Source organism: Epinephelus lanceolatus, chromosome 17 (assembly GCF_041903045.1).
Source record: "Epinephelus lanceolatus isolate andai-2023 chromosome 17, ASM4190304v1, whole genome shotgun sequence".
NCBI classification, from domain to species: Eukaryota; Metazoa; Chordata; class Actinopteri; order Perciformes; family Serranidae; genus Epinephelus; species Epinephelus lanceolatus.
In genome coordinates, this window is record NC_135750.1 from 29,938,574 (window position 1) to 29,964,347 (window position 25,774).

At 41.4% G+C, this 25,774-nt stretch overlaps 1 protein-coding gene across 2 annotated transcripts in view; it reads left to right on the forward strand.

Moving 5' to 3' along the window:
- Nucleotides 1–25,774, forward strand: part of cdh23 (cadherin-related 23) — a 210,503-nt gene that overhangs the window by 20,950 nt on the left and 163,779 nt on the right. For both annotated transcript variants that reach the window (XM_078160989.1, XM_078160990.1), the window contains exon 3: nt 1,955–2,029. In XM_078160989.1, the coding sequence (XP_078017115.1) occupies nt 1,955–2,029 (75 nt within the window). The remainder of the gene's footprint in view (nt 1–1,954; nt 2,030–25,774) is intronic.

Below are 25,774 nucleotides of genomic sequence, written 5' to 3' on the forward strand. Positions count from 1 at the left end.
TAGAAGACATATAGAGTGGGAGCGAGAAACAATTACAGAATAGAAGAACAGTAAAAGACACACGCCTACAGCCTGGCCATAAAAGGCTGCTGTACAAACACAATAACCCTGGGTGAATCGAGGAAGGTTTTTTAGCAAATGGTGGAGTACTTCAAACCTCCTAACAGTGGGCAGTAATTTATCCTTGAGGGGAAGGAGTTGATCCCCGTCATCACCACCTGATGTGAGTAGATGCATATTGGACAGGCAGCTCTGCTTGATGTTATTATCTTACTACTGCTGTTGATGGTTCTTCCCACGTGGTCCATTTTTATATTTAACACTAAGCAAAAGCATACACACTAAAGAGGACTTTAAGAAGGATTTTATATCAGACTTGCAAAAGCCAGCTTTCTCTTAACTTGATATTCAGCCAATTTGTTACGACCAAGTCAGAGCCATTGATCCATTTCACATTACATGTATTACACTGAGATACAGGATGCACTCGGTCCACACAAGCTACTCTGAGCAAGCCTCGTCTTACCTGTTATATCCTCATCAGATCTACAGATCTTGTTCAGTTCAATTTAGAGGCTGGGTCCGTACCTTTGATAGAAATATTTAAGAGGAAGAGGAAGCCATGGGATGTGGTCAAAGTCCACTCAAAATGGTCTTTTCTTACATTTACATCCCCTAAAATGTCTGACCTTGACTTGTATCTGTGCAAACTTTGTCACTAGAAAGGTGTTTTCACATTCATCTAATGAGGGAGGAAATGACTGTGCCCTTCCTTAAAATCTGAGATTTAGATGTACCCCAGGCAAACTAGATTGGGTACGTTACAAATTTGAAAACTAATTGCCATCTCATACCGAAACTTAAAACCTCCAGCGCAGACTGGACTTAACACATGTAATATAAAAATCTTAGATGGAATATATCCTCTACAAACAAATTAGACCTCTGAGATATAATTTTGTAATAACAAAGTGAGGATGTGAACACACTGTAACATCATAGCAGATATTATTGTGTGTTTCATAACCACTAACACTGTGTCAGCCACTGCCAGTTACAAGCTAACGAACAAAACAAAAATAACAGATGCTGATTACACAATTCTCTTAGTCGCAGATTTTGTTGTTCAACAAACTCGGCATCTGAGTCTTGGTCTGACTGAGGCTCACATATGTATGGCTGAATCTCTCCAATGTCTCCTCTAATGTTAACCATCCTGATGCACACTGCTCTTTCACCAGTCAGCCTAGCAAAGCAATGGTGGTGGGCAAGGCAGAGGCCAGATCCAGAATTTCTCAATGAGGGGGAAAGCTGCTGCCAGTACTTTTTCAGTTTTGTTTTTTTTTTTTTTACTTTTTTTTTTGTAAAACCATGTTAAACTATTTTTTTTATCATAGCAGAGTATATCTATATACTTTAAAACGTGAAGAAGGAATTTTAATGTTGACACTTTAATTGAAAACTTCCAAACATCCCCAGATGTCACACACCGTCTTACACTGAATACAATTGCTCCAGTCACATACAGAATCATACACTGAATATATTTGCTATGCAGCCCCCTTGTCGAGGGAGGGGCCATGCTTTGTTTTGGGAAGCAGTGTGAAAACAGTCTGTATGAATTACACAATAGAACAAGGGTGTGTGCAGTGGCATCAGTTGTACCAATTTGATGCCAGATTTTTCAGTTTAGGTGCTTTTTGCAGTCGGGTTTTTGTACCTTCCCAAAAATCACTTGACTAGTGCTGCTCAAGTACACAGCTCGACTGTATCATTTCAAATAAACTGCTGTTGCTGCTGCTGAGAATGTGAAAAACCAAGAACAACATTTGTAAAAGCTTTCAGTCTAGTACAGTAGTAAGTAAGCTGACAGTTAATCACTTTAAGAGCATATCTAAACACTGTCATGTCAGTGCAATTTAAATCAACATTTATCCATCTCTCTTTATTACAGGCTCCAACCAGCCGCCACGCTTCCTGAACTACTTCTTCTCGACCTATCTTCTCATCTATGAAGATATGCCTGTCGGTGAGTCTCTGAGGATTTCCAGTATGTTGTATTTGATGTATCTACATTGTCTAAAGAAAGCACAGTAAAGCTGTCTTTGTGGTTTGCTTTGTCAACTTGTTTACTGCAAAGATACGGTCTGTCGTTGTATCCCTTGAATATAAACTGAGAAAGTAAAAAACAAGTAAAGAGAGATGTCATAAAAGACACTGACATTGATGGCAATGGATGTCCTCTATCAGGACGCCTGCGTGTGTTTCTATGTGTGTGGTGTGTTTGTCCGTGTGATGAGAGGAAAACTCCAGAGCCCAGTTGTCTGAGTGATCCTCTAATATAAAGCTGGCACAAAAGGAACCTGTGATGCTTTGGATATTTCACGTCCAGGTGTTGATGTCTGTATGAAAGAGTTTGGCCAGATTTGATATCTCCATGTTATTATAAGCTTGCTTATATGTTGTGTCCCACTACTGTTAGGGGCGGTTTGGGGTTACGGTATGAACACCAGTTTCGGTTGAGTCCGATTCCTCCTGGATCTATTATTCCCCCTCTTATTTATTTTTTGTCATTTTTGTTGGTTGCAGTGATTGACAGGGCAATTTGAAGATGTCTGGCTTTTCATCATCTCTGACGGTGTCAGTGCCTTGGAATTAAAATCCTTTTATATTGGATTGATTTTCTAGAAGTTTTTTTTTTTTTTTTTTTATCACATGACCTTTATACTCTGCCAGTCTGTCAGCGCTACTAGTCTGAGTCATGGAGTGTGCACTTATCCGTGTGTACACCCTCACAGTTGCTTGTCTCAGGCGTAGAAAACCTGTAATGTTTTCCTTTTTCACCTCTTTTCTCTGGGTCATAAAAGTTCAAATACACCACAGAGCTTCCATCATCAGCAGTGTCCCTGTCCCCATCTCCATCACCATTTTCATCTCCATCATCATCATCATCTCAGTTGTGTGTTTTGTACTGCAGCCAGGAAAGGTTACAGTATCCCACTGAGCCTACAGTAAATCATCATCATCCCAACCCCAAACACTATTGCCCTCAGAGTTGCCTGGTTTGGCATCTTTGTGCAGCAGCACTAAGCAGTTTCTGGCAGGAGGCCATCTCTTCATTCAGTCAGCTTGTGTTCTAACCAGTGAAGGGCATGGATGTGTTGGTGGGTGGTGTCGCTAATTTCCCTAACCGCTCTGTCCAGGTTGCCCTCTGGCCATGAATCATTGTGTCCTCTCCTCAGGCAGCTGGGCTTCGGTCCAGCAATGCCTTCCACTGGTCCAGGGAGCTGTCAGTTACGTCCCTGGCTCGGCCTGTGATGGCTTCTTCAGCGGTGTGATTATGAGGGCGGGCTGAGTGATCGGACAGTGACAATTTGTCAAGATTATTGTTTATTAGCTCAGCAGATGTCCTCGTCTAGGAGGCCCTCCAATTCATAAACACACGAACGCACACACAAGCCACTGGGTCAAAACTGTGTGTGTGTGTGTGTGTGTGTGTGTGTGTGCATGTGAGCAGAGGATGTGACATGAGAATAACTTAAGATCCTTTTCGCCACAAACACCCACGTTTCCTCACAAAAACTCAAGATTACTTATCATCCAGCACACTGGCTTAATAGAGAAGCCCGGGAGCAATTTCAATGCTGACATCGCTCTTACTCTTGATTTGAATAAAGGGTAGATTGAAAATACATATTTTCTCATCTCAAGGTTCAGTGCAAAGATTGTGCAAAGAATAAAGAATTGTTAAATTGTGCTTTCAGGGCACAATGGAGGCGGTTTAATCATATTCAAAACTTCATACATTCCTCTGTACTTCATTAGGCCTTTATTTTACCACAAATTTGATGAACATAAATGAGCACCTGCCACACTGCATGACTTGAGCCCAGTGCTCAGGTTTCCACAGCTACTCTGATTGGTTGCATTCAGTTACCATGGAGGTTGTTTGGCTTAGTCTTGCTGATGATGCAACAGCATAGGGTTCATGTGAGCAGGTTGTGTGAGGTGACACCAAGAGCCAGTCTGTGTAAGAAGCAGTTGACTGACACGTGCACAGTACGACTTTGGTACTGTCTTATGGAGATGAGTAATGCAGACCTTCAGTTAAAACTGGTCGGCATGCATGTGCACACACTCACAACACTATCGGGCAGCAGATCAGTTGCTTCAGCTCATGGCCTCCGTGCCAGTAGTCTCAGCTCCTTAAGGCAGGAGCGCATGATTCTGATTTATCCGAGATGAGGGAACACATCCAAACACCATGGATATTTGATCTAAGACTACACTGTTCCTCTCCTCCTCATCAGCAAGGGGTTTGGTTCAGGAACCAACACAAAGTGTTTGAAAATTGCTGCACAGATGTGGTGTAGAGGCACATGTAACACAATGGGAGAAGGTGTGAGCTCACACCTCTGACATATATATATATATATATATATATATATATATATATATACATACACACATACATACATATATATATATATATATATATATATATATACTGTCCTTTACAGGGTTCATTTTCAAGCAGGCTAATGCAACACCCTTAGCTTGATACATGTATGAGACTGAACCCAAGAGAATCTTTAGTCCCCACTGGTATGAATGATGTCTGTGATGCCTGATTAGGCTAAATTAGCTGTCTGCTGTACACTGCAGTGATACAACGATGCTTCAGATGATTTATTTCAGTATTTACAGGGAGAATATTTCACGGTGTTCAAAACAATATCCTCACTCTAGTCATGTTCATTCTCCGTATGTCTGTGTGGTCTCTGTGCACGTGTCCATTTAGTTTGAGTATGCATGCCCGTGTTTACGTTTGATGCATTTTTGTCACATCCAGGCAGTGGGATCATTCACTCTTAGGGGAGGCAGCTAAACAGAGGAGCTGATTTTTAAATGCAGTGGCAGATAACAGTGTGTGTTGTGTCAGGAAATGGGATGTGTAATTAGACTGAGAGAACACTTTGATTAAACGCTCTCATCTCCTAATCCACTTTGCCCTGATTCGGCAGATTAAGCTCTCTACTGAGTAATTAACTTGTGGAAAGAACACAACATTTGTTCAAAATAAGAAACTTCCACACTCTGCTGGGATGGTTTGTGCATGTCTCGTAGTTTGTGCCAATCGAGCATAAGGCCTCACTGTCTGATTAGATTTAAAAGTTTGGCTTAGGCTAACATTATAAAAATAAGTGCTCATTTATATGGGATAAATTATTGCGTTCATTCAAATTCAATTATTTTTACTGTGGAAGTAAGAATTCTCAGAGGGCAGAGAGAACAACAGGAGAGTAGCTTCTGGCAGTATGAATGAAAAGGAGATCTTCAGTTCATTCAAACAACCATTTCAGTCATTGTGAGTCATTCATTTCCATCAGCACACTTTTTTTTTGCCATTAACATCAAAATGAAACTCATCTTCAATTTCCCCTGCATCACACAGTGGACAGATAAGACATCTAAAGCAGCACACCTTCCAGTTTTAGCATGTGGAGGCAGCATTCCTGCTCTTATTTAAGCCCAAATAAACTTTTTTCTCATAGTATATTTTCTTGCATATATTTTAAAACTTTTTTGTTTTGTTTTACTCCTGCATACCAAAGATGTACGCTATGCTGTGTCTTGAATACTTCCATCAGTACACTTACATGTAGCACACTGCATACACTACTTGCATAGTGCACAAATTTTGACATGGTCTCAAATCAAACACAGCCATTGCACACTTATCGGAAATGACAACAGCAACTTCTTCTGTATTTATTTATAATATTTCAAATGAACATGCTTTCATGGCAGGTTTCTATATCTATGAATATCTGTGGCTGTTACTGGCTGGCTCTATCACCAGCTGATCATCTGAGTGAATCCTACATTTTGTGAATATTTACAACTTGTCAAGCATCTGACCACAAATCTAATACTGAATTCTTCTACACTGAAGACACAATTTAATATACATGAACACGAAATGTAACTTACGGCCATAGATTGTATAGTTTATACCACAACACATGTAATGTCAATTCCCGATGATAAAATATGCTGCTGTTAGCTAGCTAGCAAGCTAACGTTAGCATTTGCATCATTGTTTGCGGTACCAATTTATTACAGAATAAACCCAATAAATAAACTGATGGCTTATATCATTTTACAAGTTTGAAATGTGTTTGTGGTCCAGCCCCTTCCATGACCATTGAGGATAAGAAGTGTCCCAATGATCCACACTCAACTTCTGACCGTCATGAGCGCACCATCTGGGTACTCATAGTGCACTGTATTTTGCCATACTTCTCAGTGTGAATGCACTTATGGCCTTAAAAAAGCAAGTATAAACTACAGATGTATCTGATTTGAGACACAGCAGTAGAATCTTTGCTGTAAGTACTAGTAATGGGATGCGGTTAGAAACAATTAAAATATCCACCTTTTTCACCCACTCTCCTCTGCTCCCTCACATTCTTGTACTGCTACAGTAAATACCTTGCACTTTTAATTAGCTCCGTGGCATTCCTAATTCAATAATAATTAAGGAGCAGGAAGTAGCCCCAAGGAACGACTTATTAAAGCCTTCCCCTAAACGTGTTGATAATGTCTGTGTACTCTCTCCCCAGCCAATTCCCCATTGTCAGCTGCCTAGTGCACTCTACATTAACTATGGCTTGTCAACACTTCCTCCTCCGGACACTCTCTCTCTCTTTCTCTCTTTCACAGCTTTCTGATTCAGTGCATTGACTATATTAGCTGCACTCATAAACAAAGCAGTGTTCATAACTATTGTATTGTAGATAGTTTGAGTGTGAATGCTCCTTGATCTTTATTGGACCAGTGCTTTCTGAATTGCCTACAAAACTGAACAGATATTTTTATTTTGTATATTATTCACAGACATTTCAGTTCTCTTAAGGGCCTGTACGCCTGGCCTCAAATCCATTGTTTTAAATGTAGATGTGCTCAAAAGCGAGAGTGACGCTGTCACAGCAGGTAAGCATTCCTAAGTGCTTGCTTTTTTAAGGCACAAAAGCTGCACCCTGTTATAGACAAAATTTAACTTTCAGAAAGCAGCATCGTGCATCACGTCATATGACAAGGGACAACCAACCACAGTGTGTAGATATCTCCCTCTCTTTCTTACTGTCAATCTGTGGTAAATATGGAGAGGAAAATTATCATTTTAGTGCAGTGCTACGCAAAGCTTTGCATGTTGTCCCTCTGACAATATTAAAGGCCTTTTTCACACTTAAAAAAATGCCTGGTTGAAGATCAGCTCCACACTTGGGATTTGTGGTAAGTAGGCTATGATACAGTGCTTATTATGGTTGCCTAGCAACCTCAGACACAACCTGCCTCCACGCCCTTGTTTTAACCCCTCCTTTTTTTAAAAAATTTAATGAACCACAAAAGTTTTTGAAAATGGATAGACAAGGGTCATTGAAAGTGCTTGAACTTTTGTATTTTGTGCAAGAATAGAAATTACAGTTCTTTTGACATTGTCTTCCATCACTGTAACGGCACAATTCAGCAGTGTTCACACATTGATGTCTCTCTCTCTGTTTTTAATAGTTGTCTCTGAGCTTATGTAAAGCCTGCTACTTCTCATTATAAAAAAATTGTCAGTGTTACAACAGTAATTAACCTTGATATGTGTTTTTAAACTATGCTGTGTTGGGTCCTTGTGTTTGAGGATTGGGCTTGGAAAGTCCTTGAATTTGATGTTTAAGAGGGTCTGGGATACCCTGTTTTTAATGTTGTGCTGAAGACCACAGGAAGAAGATGGATGCTGCTCTGAGGCTTAGGCTTTTCTCCTGCTCAAGAGGTTTTTGTGTTTGGTACTGGGAAATCCATATTTGACTCACCAACGTTAGTGCCACTTGGCTGGATATAAGGGCCCTCAGCTCTGTTTTGCTGCTGATCAAATGATTGGCCAGGCCATTAACCTGGTTGGAGAAAACGGTCTCCTTACCTGACTGCCTCTCCCGGTGCAAATCACTGAATGACCAGCTGATTTACACAGCACTGTGGAGATGACCCGAGCATGTGCACACTCTTGCTCTGTCTTTGGCTCCGGGCTGCTTCATCAATAAGCCCTACAACACATTTAAAATTAAAACCCATCTTTCTCTTTCTCTCTTTCAACTAAGCACTTAAACTGAAAAATCTGGCATCACCTAACATCAATAGATTTTGCTCATTGCGCCATTTGCTAATTCTCCATTCACTCTGACACAGTGCCACCCATGTGGAGCTCCTTACAAGATGTCCTTTTATGGAAAGACAAACTGTAATATTCAAGAAATTGCACGTGCAAATATGTGCTGAGATTAGGTATGTGGAGTAAATGTGTATCTGGATTTGAAAATCGTTATAAAATTCCTGACTAAGCATATGTCCCAGTCTCCACACTCACTGACTACAGTACTCACATGCTACCAGGTAAGTGAGCAAGTGATGGTAGGCACTTAACCCCTTAACCCCCCTGCTCAGTGACCATCAGACCAGACTTGTACTGGGTTTTCAGGTGTGAATGTGTGCAACTGTATGAGTGTGCACAGGCCGTGTCAGTTGTATTTTACCAATGTAATTGTCAAATGAACCACTGCTGTTTCAGTGTTTTTCTATAACAACAGAAATCCAGAATATTTTTTACATTATTTCTCTATAATAATAATATCTCTAGAAATTAAACAACTTCATTTGATTAAGGCTGAATACAAGATTATGCCACTTAATTGGAGAAAACACTCAAATCAGCTTAGTTTGTGTTAAGAAGGTAGTGACAAGGTAGTGTTCACAATGGGTTTGTCAGCCAAACCACACAATATATCAAAAAAGCATAAAGGGTCCTCACCCATCCCTTCTGACATGCAAACATCAGACAAACAAACTTTGAGGGGAGGAAGAGCAATGCGATGCTTCCAAGGGCTTAAACCGAAACATCTCCGTACTTCCCTTAAATGTTTTATGTTTTCCTCATCAGGAAACAGTCTAAAATATTCTGAATAAGTGTGAACCATTAATTTATTTTTTGACATTTTAATTATCTGAAATTACCTCACTACACTGGCAGATTGCATCGCAGAAGACCGGGAGACATCCAACAATATTTTGCCTGTCCTTTGCCTCTGCAGACGAGATAATCTGGAAGAGAAACAGAAGCATAAAAATAGAAATAAAGAAAGATGAGCAGTGATAAAATGAAAGAGTAATCAGGGAATTGTCAGGAGAAGAAAGAGGGGGCAGCTCCTCTGAGAGTTGATTCAGTGTTTTTGGGATGTTGGCTGGTATCCAGGGCTGTCTCTTGCTGGATATGTGCTCTAGATATTTGTTACTGTCTGACTGTGAGCAGGGTAGCGCAGAGGTCTGTTTATGCTCCTGCTTTCAGCCCTCATTTAGCCAAATTGGAATGCGATGTGTGTGTCCTTTCTGCATCTTTGGCAACTGCTGTTGTATCTGTCACTGTTTATGAGTTTGAGTTGGCGGATGTGCTGTGTGCATGAGAGGCAGAGTGACTGTGTCTCTGTCTGTGCGTGTGTGTCTTTAGTTTTATAAATCCTATCTACCAGCTGCAGAAGTGAAGTATTCCTCCCTACTGAGGGTTGAACCACCTGATCTCAGCAGGAGATGAGTCCCAACATGTCCGGGAGATATTCTTAATGACTGGAAGTTTTTCTCTCCACGTGAAGAGCCCTCCCCTACCTCACTTTAGGAAGGGGATACACTTGATCTTCTTACTTCCCATGACAGCTCTCTGCTGTCATTGAGCTGTTGCATTGACTCCCACAATGGCTTCCCAATAATGCCGGCACACTGCCATCCATGAGGGACCTCTGTTTTGGTTTAGTCAATCATCCCTTATCTCTCCCCGTGGTGCCTTGCTCCCCCTTCCTCCCCCAGGAAATAATGGGGTCCACGGTTCAGTGGTGTCTGCAAACACACCATCCATCATGACGCTGTGCTGCGCTATATTGTCTGCACTTACCCAGCACGTGATGTGTTAGTGTTATTACGGCCCATGCAAACACTCACAGCACTCTGGCCTCTCATTGCAACATTGCCTCTGAGTTTCCACGAATGCTAAGCGTCCTGCTCATTCACATACATAATTTTAATTTCATCACTTTTCACTGATCTTGTTTTTGTCATGACTTTCAGTCTTGCTTTTCTGCCTCCACAGCAGAAAATGTTTATTTTAACAAGTAATTATGTCCCATGTGCAGTCTTAAATTGTATACAGTTCTAGCGCTGGTGTAAGAAAATCATTCATATTCAGCTTCACACATTTTAAAAAATTTCTAAACAAAATAGGCAGAACACTTAAGGTTAGTCAACTGCTAACAGGAAAATGATATTTAATTTTTGCAACTGATATTCAAACAACTTGATTTGTATTTGCTGTATCCCAAGTGTCAAATTTCTCTATTTTACTTGCCTTAGGAAAAATAAAACAAGGCTGAATCACTTAAAATGGATCAGTTTACATGGTACATGATGAGAGTGGTTCAAGAAGTACAAACAGTACTGCTATTACCAATAGCAGGCTCAAACATTTGCAAGTACAAGAATGAAAAACAAGGAAGGGGTGCCAATTTTGGAAGGGGCACTGAGGATACAGTCACAGTGTGACATACCCAATGGCCCGATGTTCCAGGGCCAGTAAAAGTTTATGCCAGGCAAGTTGATTGGCCAGTCACTGGCCTGCCTGGGTCAGTAACATCAAATCAGAATCTGTGACGTTAGTGATGTCGTTTTCAAGACGTGACTGATGAACTGCATTGGTCATGTGTCAGTGTTGGATAGCATAACATTAGTTCAACTCCACTGTGACAAAAATAATCTGCAAAAACACTATCTGGCCCTTATTCAGTGCTGTAACTCCAGAACAGAAGGGGAGACATTTGGTCCAATACTGAATTGGTGACTCTAATCTTGGGTGTCCACCTTGAAACTGTGCTTGTATAGATCCTCTGTGCTGCCGGGTTCAGGCTGTGTGTAAAGCATCCATTTTCACCAAAAAAAACACTCAATACTTTTTTATTTGATTCCCTCAAAGTCTAGACTAGATAGTCTGGACAGACATGGATGGAAACTACAACTTGACTGGTTGGTGCAGGCATACAACCGTGGGGGGGTAATTCTAGTTTCTCCTCTGGTAGTCATTCAGTTCACACAAATCTTAAATGTTCTACATTAAACAGTGTGTTGTAAACTGATACACTACAACAATCAGTCAAGACTCTCAAGTTTCCTTTGTTTGTGATACTTGCTCTTTTGAAAAAAGTTTGTCAGGCTGCTGTCCTTTCAGCATGTCAGCACCTGAAAGGTGACTGCTGTGACTCACTGATTTGGCTTGGGTTGAACGAATGGACACTTGCATCCTGACCTGTCACTTCTAGTGTGAATTAAAGATAAGACAAAAAAGCAGAGTTCACACCCAAACTTGACCATGCATCTTTCTTTTGACTAACTGATACAATCAATTTAGTGTTAACAGTAGTCATTTTTGGTTACTCATAGTCATTGAAGGTCCACTTTTGTAACTGCACCTCAAGGAGGTGTTCAGCTTGGTTTCCAGTTTCAGCTGCATGATTCAGCACCTTATGTGAGCCTCGTTAAGTATTTCTTTAGAACCGCTGTCTTTGACACTTAACACTGAAAGGATCTCTCTTTGTCTCCCTTTAAAAGAAGTGCAGCTGTTTCTGTGGTGTGGCCTATTCCATTCAAGTTTTCCTGTGTTATGACCAGACAGAGAGTGAGAGTACAGAGAGACAGAGACAAAGATGGGGGAAGCGTGTTGAATAGCTGCAGGCTGTGTGTGTGATATTTCTCTGGGTTGTAAAAGTTAATTGAAATTGTCTGTGGGAATGTGGCGCGACACCAGGTTGAGCAGCGCTGCCAAGGCACCCAGCACTGAGCTGACAGGCGTCACTGTGATGGTGGCAGTGGTTAGATTACCTGACCAACTGAGGATGGGCTCTCACACACTGATACACATTTAGCTAACACTCTTTTAGGCTCTCATTGAAGCTAAGGCTCAAATTAAATCTGTCTGTGAGTGAGTAAGAGAGACAGACAGAGAGAGAGAGCATACAGAACCGCCAGAGAGAACACCACAGAATTTTGGATTGGGATACTAGTTGTCCTTTTTTTAATGATCCCAAATTATCAGCATCGTCACAGAGATCAATCAATTTGTTTACACATTTATGTGTGTATTTGTGTGTAACGTGTATCTGGAACACCTCGAGTTCAAACCCAGTTTAATCCCAGCAGTTCCATCAAGCTGAATTATTAAAGTATCAAGAGGGAGAATCCTCTACCTGAGCAGTGCTCCTGACTTGTGATTGTACAGGGATGTAAATATATTTTTAATCATTTGTTTTAATTTAGTGATTTAAAAAACACAGAATTTATTTGTAATATGGCCGTTTTTGTAGCACACTGTTTTTCTATTCTGCCCTGACATTTAATTAATTGTTTTAGGTTTTAATATTTGTTTACGTGTGTGTGCGTGTGTGTGTGCGCATATTACTCTGTTCTCCAGTACCGAGAGGTGCATTGCTGGGTGGCAGATCAGCTTCTTGCAGCTGCTTATCTGGCCCAGGTGGGTCACGGCTGATACCTGCCTGAGCCACGCAGAGCAGCTAACCTGGAAATTGATGTTTCACATCAACGACCACCTCTCCCTGCTCCGTTGCAGGGAAGCTGTGGGAGTGGGGAGGGGGAAGGCATACGTGTGTGTGTTTGTTTGTGTGTGTGTGTTTTGTGCATGTGTGTTTGTGTGAATGTATCTGTTGTTTGTTTTTTTCTGTTTCTCTTTGCCCATTTGAACACACATGCGGCAGTTAGTGTCGTGACTCAAGTACAAATATATATTGTTCCTGTTTGTATGTTTGTTTGTGTTACACAGGTTTTGATTCCTCAGAAAGTGGTTTTATGAATACAAAAAGACCAATTTTCCAATTACAAAGATAATGTAAGGAATTAGAAAAAACAGAGAGAAAATGAAATGTCATAGAAAACTCCTAATTGTCTTTGAAAATCTGAAGGTTACAGGTCTCAAAGACCATTAGAGATGATTTGAAAGCTAAAAAAAAAATCTCTCACTGAGGCATGCATAATGCTCTGAATATTACTTGAAAATGAGTTCCTGCTGAGACAGAACCTGTGTTTTGAGCCCTTTGCACAGCCCTGTTGTTGCCAGCCATTACATCTTCACATGCAACCCATTTTCTGATTTGTGTGACCATGTGCCCAGACTGGCTGAATATGTTTTTGCATTAGCAAGCGCTGGGATGTGATTTCTGGCAACAACTAGGGCTGTGCTGAATAGTTTAAAGCGTCATTCATTGACATTGACATTCAAATTCTAAATCAACATTCAGATGCTGCGCAGCTTTTTTAAAGATTAGGTTACACTAATAATATTAGAATTATACTATTTGTAGAGTTCCAGTGATGGCTGCGTAGGATTGTTTCCAACTTGTGTGACTTAATATTTCCAATAACTTGCACAGGCACACACCTGTATTAACGGGGCAATCTAGCAGCAATCTAGCAGCACCATGAATTACATTTATATGACTGATAATAATAATCAATAACAAAAGCAATTTCAGCTCTAACACGATTCTATGTGAATATTATGTATCTGCATTTGCTTGATGTTTGTATTCCATCAAGACGTCATCGCTTGATTCAAACTGAGGTTTTTGTGTTCAGGTATTTTTTATTTTGTGGGGTGATAATGTCTTAAGATATACAGACGGGTATACAAAGCTTCATTCATAAAACTCAGTTGCAGAAAAAATGAATACAGCCCTATCTGGACAGTGTTTCCGAATTTAAGTATGTTGGGGTTACCAATGAACCTGATCAGTTTCAGAACAGCAATTTTACTAAATTCTTAGAATGATCATTTGGATGACATCAGCTTATATTATGAGCCTAGAGGGTAATATCAGCGTTGGCCGTCTGAGGCATTCTATGAAGAAAGGTTATATCGTCCTTGTCTTGAAAGCTGACATTTGTTCTCATAAAGGCCAGCATGCTGGTGCCAGATAGGATTAATTGACAAGTGGGGTGCTTGCACTCTATGTCCCCCATTTACAGACCAGTCTCTGGCTCAGATCTGCTTGCTTTTGTTTGCTGGTGCCTTGATCTCTTTGTCTTCCCCACTTGTGGAGAATGATCTCGCTCACTTACAGTATTTACTCTCTCTCTCTCACCCTGGTCTCACTGTGCTCTCGGTGTGCCGTCATTCACTGCGAGGCTCTGCCACTACAGCCTTTTCAGCACGGACACGTATGGTGTCAATTTGGTGTTTGCACTTACTATCTTTTGAAACCTAAGTGTGTGTCAGTCTTCTACATCTGTGCATGTTCGCTGAAGGCGCAGTGAAAGGCAGAGGAGGCATGTGTGTCTTTGTGTGTATATTCATATGTGTTTATGTGTGTGGTTTCGTACACTGGTGGGATGGAGAGAGCGGTATAATTGAACCCCTCTCTCTTATCTCACAACCGAGAAGGTGTTTGACATTTAACAGGCCTCCTTAGAAGCAGGGATCTTTTTTTTTTTTTTTTAAGGAATAAGACAGGCTTGTCTGTCGTCTCTGCCTCTCCTTCTGCCTGCACACATTCTTGTTCTTTGTCTCTTTCTCTCTCCTATTTGTTTCTCTGTGCGGTTGTTTGTCTCCAGTGAGAAGTTCCAGTTGCTAACAAATCCTGGGCTTTTCTGCTGTCAGCCATTGTGTGTATGAGATACTGTGCTTTTTCTAGCTGTTCATTTTCCACTGATTCCTGCATTCCCATCCACACAGACTCACACACGCATAACACGCAAAATACCTAGCGGCTTGTAATGGACCTAAAACGTTCATTTCTAACCCAAACCTGTCATGCTTCTTTGGCGATAGTGATGAGAATGCAGCATGTCTGCTTAAGGAGCTGCTCCCTGGCGGAAGGAGAGAGAGTTTGTGCAGGACAGTGCAAAAGAGGATGAGCGAGGGAGGGAGAGATGAGCCCAAAACTGATCAACCAGAGCAGCTGTCATTGCCCAGCTCTCCTCACCTCCCCTGTATTTTATACTTCCCCCCTGTCACTCTGTCCCTCTCTCCAGATTGACCAAGGAGGTCAATTGCCAATTTGCCAGTGCCAATGTCTTTGTCAGGAAACAATATTAATTTTGGCTAATTAGGACCTGAAGCTAATGAGCGCTTCAGATAATGAGTTCATTTATAATCCATAAAACAAGTGTGGCGTGTTATAGGATGAAAAAAGCTGTAATGGCGGAAGCCGGACATCAGATTTAGGCAGCAGCGTAGCAAACAATCTGGATGCGCATTTAGAGAGAGACACACACACACACACACACACACACACCATCAGCTTTAACTCACTCACCCTCTCTCTCTCTCTCTCTGTCTCACACACACACACACACACACACACACACACACACACTTAGACTCTTGCATGTCTGCATTGCAGTCCTCTGCTGGTCAGCTTGAGCACATTATCAGCCAGGCTTTTCGGACAGTGACCATCCCCCCCCCCTCCCCCACCCCTTTCATGTATCTCCGCCTGTCCTGTCTTTTTCCCTCCATCTCTCTTTCTCTTTACCTCTGCGTCTCCTTGTCTCTTTCTCTCTTCCTGTCGTCGCCCGTCTGACTCATGGGAAACAGTGGATTGTGTCTGATAGTGGCAGGAGAAAGAGTGGTGTGAATAAGGCTTGCCATGGTAGTCTGTGGTAACATTGTTACACAATGTTTAGGCATTTACAGATTGCATTTTATACCCACCGCCCCCACTGTCATTTTCTGTTTTCAGTAATGAAATATAGTTTAGTATTTAGTTCATTTTGGTGTATCAGAGCCCGCATTCATCAAATGAGAAAAACTTCTAAAATACTAAGCATGTCATCAATATTTAGTCAGACGACAGAGGCTACAATTATAATCTGAAAGTGTCTGCTTCATACAGCAGCAGAGTCACAGCACAGAGCTCTGCCAGAAGCAAGCCTGGACCTTATGCACAAGGCAGTGTTCATGGACCCGCACCACCATGGAGACTACGACTTGAATGTTGTGGAAATCAAGAGGATCATAGAGGAAGAAGCGGTCATCCAAGGTCAGAGAGCACACCCGTGAGAGGAAAGGGAGGGAGCTGCCGCTGAGCCCAAACCGCAGCTCCCCCCACCCGAAAAAAAAACTTAAGCCAGTGTATCAAAAAGAAAACCAGGTGCTGCCACAGCCAACACCAACTGTTCATATTCCATTTTGTTCAAAGTAACAGGAAGATCTAAAGATATGATGTGAAACATCAAAGTAAGCGCTCTACAGATATTAAACATTAGGCTTTCGCAGTATGTATTTTTTATACCTTAATACCTTCCTGACATTTCACCAGGGTATAGGGTATATGACAGTATTTGTTAAAAAAAAAAAAAGGCACTGTGGTATTAAAATATAATATTATCAGGATTTCTAATTACCCCAGTATACCGTAATATCTTGATATAAGCCTATTGGCCATCAAAGATGAATATCTTTTTTTTGTTTGTCAAATGTCCAGTGTTGTCACAAGTTTATTAACTGGTGAGAAAATTTCCTCAGCATGGCATCCCTCCCTGATGGGAATACAAAAATAAAGGGAAGGAGATGGAATGAGGAGTAAAGAGAAAAAAGCAAGAGAGAGAGAAATGAAAGGACGGCGGTAGGAAAGGTAGGAGGAAGGTGTGCTGGGACTGCAGCAAGACAAGGGTGTAATAATAATAATAATAATAAAAATAAATTTATTTATAAAGCGCTTTCAATCAAAGTGCTGTACAGGTGAATTAAATCAAGTACAAGTACAAATGGAGACAACGTAAAACAGTTTAAAAAATAAACACACAAACAACAATGATAAAAACACAACACACACTTAAAACAGGACATCACAGGAGGAGCAAACCACCCATCACTCAAACGCAACAGTAAACAAGTGAGTCTTTAACTTTGCTTTAAAAACCTCAATCGAGCAGGCCTGTCTGATGTCAAGAGACTATTCCACAGAGTCGATGCATGGAAAGAAAAAGCACGTTCACTGACCGTCTTCTTTTTGACTTTAGGGACAAGCAGACGGCCGCTCCCCTTGGAGCGCAGACACCGTGTAGGTACATAAATATCCACAAGTTCTGTTAAATATACAGGTGCCAGACCATTTACAGCTTTATATGTTAGTAACAGCACCTTAAAGTCCGCTCTAACCTGAACAGGGAGCCAGTGAAGAGAGGCCAGCACCGGAGTAATATGATCATACCTAGATGATCCAGTTAAAATACGAGCTGCCGCATTTTGAACCAACGGCAGACCTCGAAAACTCTTCCTGGGCAACCCTGATAAAAGAATGTTACAATAATCCAACCTGGATGTCACAAACGCATGAATAAGAGTCTCAGCATCTTTTACTGATCTTCTTCTTTTACATGCAAATCAAAAGAGGTGACACGAGTGGCCTTCTTTCACCTTAGAAAAATTGTAGCAAGACAAGGAGAGAGGAAAGGAGAAGAGAGAGGAAAGAGGGAGGATAAATGGAATTTGATTCTGGCAGAAACTGTGGATGTGGGAGTGATGCACACATGAAGAGATGGGAATAGATATTGGCAGAGGGAGAGATGAGGGTGAGAGGGGCTTCACAGCAGATGGACATAAGAGAGCGAGAAAGAGATGAGGAAGATAGAGATGCACCAGTGACTCTGCCCATATAGATAAAGTCCAGCTGGCCTTGGCCTAGCCTGGCTAGTCAGTCAGCTATACCGATGAGCTGGTCCAGACCCGAATCAGACATGCTCGCGCAGCGTCTGAAGCACAGTGCAATTCTACAACTGTTACACCATATGGGCTGGTGAGAAAACACTATTACAGATATATCCCAGTAGAGATCACCAAGCCTGCATGCCACCACTAAGTTATCAATAAAAAGGGAACAGGAAATAAAGGAGCAGTGACCGTTTGATGCTAGTCTACATCTTGCTGTTGGATCACTGAGACTTGCCACTTGCTTGGCCAAGATGGGAAGCCAATTTTTATGCTTTATTCTAATTAACATTTAAGGAAAATCTAACAAGGTGTCAAGACTTCACATTTTGCTACAAAAGATTGTGATAGATTGTACTAACCATGTGGTGTTGTATGAGCTGTTCATGTGCTGGTTTGAAGCATCAACATCTGCTACTTGAGAACTGCCTGCTGCAACAACAGGGTTTTCCCTGTCAATTCAAATAAATCAAAGCCGGCCAGTGTTTTGTTTTGTGTTTTTTGCTTGCCTAAAAAGGAACAAAGCTCTGCTGAGGAGCAATGACAGTGAGAGATTAAAAAAAGACTTTTCCTATGTAAGCATGCTGCTAATGCAAATTCAGCAAGGCCTATAGCTGCTCCTAACAGCGAAAACAATTTATGAAGTCCTGGTCTTACTTTTTCTATTAGAGCTTTTTTTTGCTGCAAAACTGGTGCTCAGACAAGGTAATACAATTTATGCTACTCACGGTGTTTGTTCAATTCAATCCACCCTAACACCAGTTGATAGGGACTGAAGTACACACTTTATCTTATTTGTATTGTTTTCAACATTACCAAGGAAAACAACTATGTCTTATCTCAAGAAGTATAAAACGACAAACAAGTCTGCACCAAACAACTTTTCATCAAACTAAAAAAAGAAGACTCTAAAAAAAATTTAATCCAGATAACCCAAGACATAAAGAGAGGTGTGTTTAGTTAACAGTATTCAGTATTTTAGCGACAAGATTTCAAGTACACTTCTCATATCTATAAATGATATAGTACTGAGACTCTGTAGTTGTAAATTATTATGACACTGTGGTTCATCTGACTGGCTTTGGAAGACCAGCAGTTTCACTTGGCAGACACAACTATCACCTCTAGGGGTGTAACAGTACACAGATTTTTCCGGGGGTGACTGAGGTAGCATTTTGCCCACTGGCAACTTGGGTTAACTATTTCCATTAAGAAAATAAGAAACATTTTAAACATTTTTCTATGACACTGTATGGACACTGACAAACACTTCTCCAAAAGGCAACACTTACCATAACACTGAAAAGCATTCCTACTGTGCTATGAAATTGAACATACAAAATAAGTAGAATAATAAAATAATAAAACTTGTGCATTAAGAGGAATGTTACAATTAGTCCCATCTTGGCTGTATGCCAATGTAAATGCCAACTGCTTCAGTGTTTTTTCTTTTTCTTTTATCCCATTCTGTTTTCTGTGTCTAAGAATAGCGGGGGATAAGGAGCTGGGCTCCAGTTTGTTTGTTTTCTCTTCCCAGTGATTTACTCATCTGGGTGATGCCGTTGAATGTGCGTTAGCATATTAAATGTATTTCCATTCACATACCCTACTGCAGTGGAGCAACGCTGACACACCGTCCTTGTCTTATGCACAACTCTTCCTCGGGTGCTGTTGTAGCTGACCAAAAATCCACAAGCATTTCATTTGTGCTTGCCATAGTGTGACTATCCTCGTCACATGTTGCTAACGGTGTACAGATAAAAGTTTCCAGGCAGAACTCGCACTTCTGAAATTGGGTTCTGTAATCCCTGCATCAATCTACATAGCGTGTATTCTGTGTGGGTGTTTTTCACCTTTTGCATTCATATTTTATGATTTTTAAAATGCAAAATATTCATTTCTTTTTCCTCTCATTCTGTTTCAGTTAACAGACTAGTCAGCACATGGTTTAATAGGTATCAAAATGTAGAAGCAATGGAACAGCCCAGTTGCTCTAATGTTTGACCAATAAACTGAATCTTTGTATTTTCTCAGTGGTATTCAATGAAGGGTGACAAATATTCTCAGATTGGAGGCTGTAATATTATCACCGAAAATACAGCCCATTCAGTGCTTGAGTAGTGTGGCTATAATTTTATGAATTTTCAAAGCACATGTTTTTTTGAGAGCTTTGTGGGCCCTTTAATTTGGTTTGATGTAACCCCTCTGGTGGAGGTTGGTCAGACATAAGGAGATGAAAAAAATAAGTGAATGCTTGCCAATTAACTGTATCAAAACTGGTGATAGAGATAACAGACCTGATGAACAGTTAAAATGGCAGATATAGTCACATTAAATTGCCCCTGTGCTTTGCAGATACATCCCTGCCCTTATCTTCTTTATGGATTCCTCATCTAAAACAGGGAACCTAACGCTTGTTCTCTGAGTGTTCACGTATTCATTAAAGCAATAGTTGTCAAGAGAGGGAGCCCTTCTTTTCTGAGGCAATACTCCCTTTCAGTGTCAGCCAGGGCTGAAGGTCAACTCTGAGTTGCCACAGCCTCATTCTTGACCCCAGCTCCTGCCATTCCCCAACATCCCCATCTACATCCGCAGAGCTGACAGAAACAACATCAGCCTTATATTTCAGTAACACAGGGGCCAAATGATAAACATGTAAACCTGAGAGAAAAAGGGGAAAGGCCAAAAGTGAGAGGCTTTTGTTTCAGTGTGAGTGTGTTTATGTGTGTATGTCGCTTCACAATGAAGGTGGCATGTTCCATTACCCGACCATGATTTAGCTCACTCTCAGGTAATAGTCAGCCCTGGTGAGGTCAGCAGAGGGCCAGTGCTGGAGAGAGGGAGTGTAGCTAGGGTGAAAGAGAGAGGCAAATAACAGAATAAGAACGGGATTAAAAACTGAGGTGAGCAAAACTGGATGAAAAGAGCAAGACAGAAAGAAAAAGCGAGAATTGGGCAGGCGTTACGAAGTGCCAGTGCTGATGGACATTTTGGCATGTTGGCAGGAATGGTGCTGTTTGGGGTGGATGCATGTGTGTTTGGGGCAGGCGTTTGCTTTTGTGACAACGACAGGCCAGACTGGCTCAGCCGTCACTCCAGAAGCCTCAGTTGCACACAGCCACCTGTCCACTCCTATCAGCGCTGCCTGTGTCCCTCTGTCTGGCCTCCACAAGCAGGACGAAGCGTGACGAGCGGATGACAAAAAGGGAAGAGAGAGAGAGAGAGAGAGAGAGAGAGAGAGAGTGGGGGAATGGCAATACCGCGATGAGATGGAATAGAAAATAGCAAGAGCAAAGAGCTTTCCTGTGTGATTGGAGAGTGAGCGGAGCTGCGTGTGAATGTGTAGTGACAGGTCTGCCTCTCCTCACCAATGCGTGGGATGACTGTCCACTAATGTCCTTCACTGTCCTCCGACTTTTGCAATGTGATTGGTTAGTCACAGCGTTGTCACTCAGTGTTTTCATCATTTCACCATTTGGGTGTATTAGAAAGCCAATCCTTGGCTGGACATCCAATCAAACGCATCCTCGGTTCACTTTCGGCCGAGCTGAATCGCTCTCATCATACGCGGTGCAAATGAATGATTCATACCTGGACAGCAGAGTCAACTTCAAATATACTCTGATGACCAAATTCATGCAATGCAAAACCAACATTTATTCTGTAATTTGCATAAGTGCCAAAGTGAATTGTTTTACTTTGTCTTTAGGTATGCATAGTATAGTATCTGATGACATCATTGTGCAGCTTCAAAGGAAACCCTTGATGCCTCCTCTCTGGAAGCTTAGGAGAACAAAACAAAACGGACTACAACCTTCACTTTGGTCTTTTTATCGCAAGGTCAAAGCACAGTGAGGTTTTTGATTTTAAGCTTCAGATACATAAACCATTTGTCTTCAACAAGTTGCTCCTCCTGTCTGGGCTTCTTAAGTCATGCCATGCACCATAAAGATAGGCTTGCACCATACAGTACAGCACATATACTGTTCACTACTCACACTCTTATTCACATTAACAAAATCTCCTTGAGCATAACATTTACTTGACTATTTACTTAAAATGAATGCCAGATGACCTTCAGAAAATGTTTGTGCACAGTGCGCTCATATAATTAAAACTAAGTGTCTGTCTATGTTTGCCTACATGTATAAGTGTTCTTCACACCTTTATAAAAAAAACATGTTTATGTTGTGTTTCTGAGTATGTACGTCTGTTCATTTAAACACTGTGTACACACACACATTTAGGATGTGTGTCTGGAAGGTGTGTATTTCTCTCAGGAATGGCTAAAGGAAAGGCAGGGTGTTCTCCTCCCATCCGTGACAGATTTAGTCATAAATCTGTTGGATTAATACACAGCCTCCCAAGGACTCTCATGGTGTGTGTTGTTGAAACACAGGAGTCACTTAAAGCCAGACTCCAGGCACTATTTGTCTTCGGCTCTCTTCCCCATCACGGTTATTGATGTCACAAATGCACACATGCGCGTGTATGTACACACACATACACACACACACACACACACACACACACACACACATACACCCCATACCCAAAGGAGAGAAGGCCAGTGAAAAATAGAGAGGGTAAATGAGAGGAAAATAAGATAGAATTTGGTAAATGTCTTGTTTCAAAGGAGCCATTAAAATGTAAGGATTTGTGAGATAACATAGCTTTTTCCAAGAGACAAATATAAACTCCTTTTGAAGAACAGCGGTTGTAATTTGTACCCATTATTTCATAAGTAAACTGTGCTCATCTGCAGCAGTCAATTTGAGAATGTGTTGCATTTGTTTATTCATGGCACAAAGGCTTGCAAACATAATCGGTGAGCTTTTTCTTTCTTTCCATCTTTTTTTTTTATTGCTAGCTGTCTAATTGACCTCCCTGGGGAAAAGACTTTACTGTCACTCTCCATGGCTGCCTTCATCCCACAGGGAAATAAACTATCCGCATGCATCCTCTTTTCTGCTATTAAAGATGCCCCCTGAACAAATACACCCCTCTCTGTATGGAAATAGAGGTCCAAGCACTCAGTTTCTGGCCACCGCACTATTGTCACTCCAGGTAGATCTGCTTTGTTTATTTCCACATCCAACTGGCTCCCCAGAAGGAGCCTGAATCTCTAGACATAAACGCAGCACACGGCACCGCTGGCAGAGAAAGCGGCGATGAGTTAATTTCAGCTCCTTTCTGTCTTATATCTGAAGACAAAGAAAAAGTTTAATTTATTGTGTGTTTGACTGGAGGTGAGGGTGCAAGTTAATGCATGTGCCCCCAAGAGGTCTCTTAAAAGCATGAGCCTGAAACAATGACTTAAACCCTCTGATGGAATCTGACTCGTAAATTACCCTCGAAGTGCTTTGTATAAGCTGAATTGACTGAAACATTCAGGGTCATATACTGGAATGACTGAAGAGGATTTTATCCTTAAAGTGCACCCTGTCTTATCAACACAAATATGCAGCATATAGTTCCACTTCTTAGTCATTAACAGCTGTGTAAATCCACATCCACCTTGTTTCTTAACAGTTTAAGGCAAATGCTGTGCCCATATTTTGGTGTTTGCACTCTAACAACCACAGTTAACTTCTACGTATATTCCTCATTTTAACAAAAGTGGTCTTTCTGCATGAGAGTGCCGACACACACTCACTTTTTGTAATAGTGGTGTACAAGAGACAGACCCATTTTGTTGTAATAGCACACAGTCAATTAGAAGGACGTGGTTTTAAGTGCTCCCTCTGTGGCGCTCTCCCTGTTATCCAGGAACTGATCTGATGCTAAAAAGTACACAATATTATAGCTTTGGAGTCACACTCCCATAATCACAACTCATCAATGTGACAGATGTGAAGGCTTTCCATTATGGCTTCTGTCCATAGAGTATACTGTTCAATTTCTCTTCACATGATAATCCGTAAAGAGACAAAATGCTGCACTATGAAGTAGGGAACAAAATGCAGATGCTGTACTGAATGAGCTCATGCTGCCAGTTAGTTGAAGACAGTATTTGCCTGTCTGAATTTTTGATGGGAGTGATTGATGTGAGGCAGCATGGCTTCAGCTTGGTGTTGCTGATGTGTTTGAAGGCTCTCTTTGTCAGTGGATAGACAGTGTGGTAACACGAGTGGCATCATACTGACTCATCAGTATACTGATTGGATGACTTCAACCCTTAGGCTCACTGGACATGCCTCAAGACACTTCATCAAGTATTTATACTAAGCAGGTAAATATCAAGATTCCCTCTGCCCTGTCCTCCACCGTCAGTCATCTCTTCTACTTTTTCTTGAGGTAGCTTCATCTTTTCTTTGGTTGGCCACTGCTTTGGTAGATAGCATACTGAACATTGCCCATATACCCATTAAGCCGCTGTGCACCATAAAATTTAAAGCTATAATTCACAACATGTGTGAAATTGCAGTCCTGACAATGCCTGTCCCACTGAATCAGCGCTCAGATGAACGAGAGGTCCAGAGATGTCACCAACATAATAAACAGGGCTTTGGCCTATAGCCTCTTTTCTTTCTCAAGCCTGAGGCCCCAGGGCAGGGCTGAGCCTAGTCCCCGTCTAACACGCGCGACTCCTATTGATCCAGCAGGGATTGATGTCCTCCAGCGGCTGATTTAGCGCCCCCATTGGCCCCTTTCCTAAAAGGTTGGGCTGAGTAAAACATGCTGCTGCTGCTGTGTATAGGTTAGCAAGTCTTCCTACTTTTCTTCTCCTCCTCCCCCTCACTTTCAGTCTGCTGTCTCTCCAGGCTTTGTCATTTTGTATGTTTTATAGCGGTGCATTTTTCAGCACTGCCACAGCGAAGCAACGATGCTTCATCTTAATGCAGTAAACCTACTCCAACTTTGGTAAAGGAGTGTATTTGTGACTTTGTTCAACAAATCTAACCTCTGCTGCACTTTCCCCTTTTCTGCTTTTTAAAAATGTGCTCTCATTCTGCTATGCATCCTTCTTTACAGGCTGTGACAATGTCACAACAGTTACAAGCTGCGACAATGACACAACGGATGGTATTGTTTTCATTTTCTGCATCTGTGTTTGTGTGTGTCATCATGGCAAAATATAGTGCTGGTGGCACCTATTGTAGCGGGATTTACCACAGAAGCCGTTTTGAGTATTCTGCCAGGTGAAAGTGATCACCTTAACGATGGCTCAGTTCTATTAAGTGTCCCAGTGAGCTTTCCAGTGAGCCAGCCTGCACAATACCAGGACCCTACCTGCCCTAAGTGAAATGCTGCTATATTAAATCTTACTAAATACACCTGTGCTTTATTCACTATGACATGTCAAAAATGTCGGCTGTGAAAAAGCTCTATTGCTGTATTGTGGCTGGAGTGATCCCATTGCAAGGTGGTCTCTAGTTTGTGCATGTTTTACATTTTTGGCTCACCCTTTCTTGGCTCTCCACCCATTCTTCAAATTTCCCCTGAAGAAGCTTCAAAGTGAAGCCATTTTAATTAACCACATATTTATTTTCTAGTTGTCCTCTTTCAATTAAGTATTTAAGATTGCATCTATATGAGCTGTGTAAGTAGCTTGCTTCGCACGCATTGAATTAGTTTTGGAATATTTGGCATGCCTCATTGTTTCTTCGAGAGGCTATATAAAACTGTGGGTGTATTCTGGTAACCTGCTTATCTTAGAGCAAGTCTTGTGGGCTTTCTTTCACTTTTTTTAACCCACAGGAGAACACACATTGCTAAATCTACCAGGCCATTATGGTAGACAAGTGCTCTAGTTCAGCCCCCAGATGTCTTTGCTTTGGCTGTTCTGGTTTGACCTTACTGTCTAAACAGAGAAGGAAAACAGAGGATTCAGTATTTGAGTTTGCAGGGAGAGTAAGGGGTTCAGGGGACAATGGGAGAGAGAAGGGTGAGGTAGAGAGATGATTCCTCCAGCCCATCGCTCTTGTCATGAGAGCAGTGTTGCAGAGTAGAGGAGAAGAGGAGGGG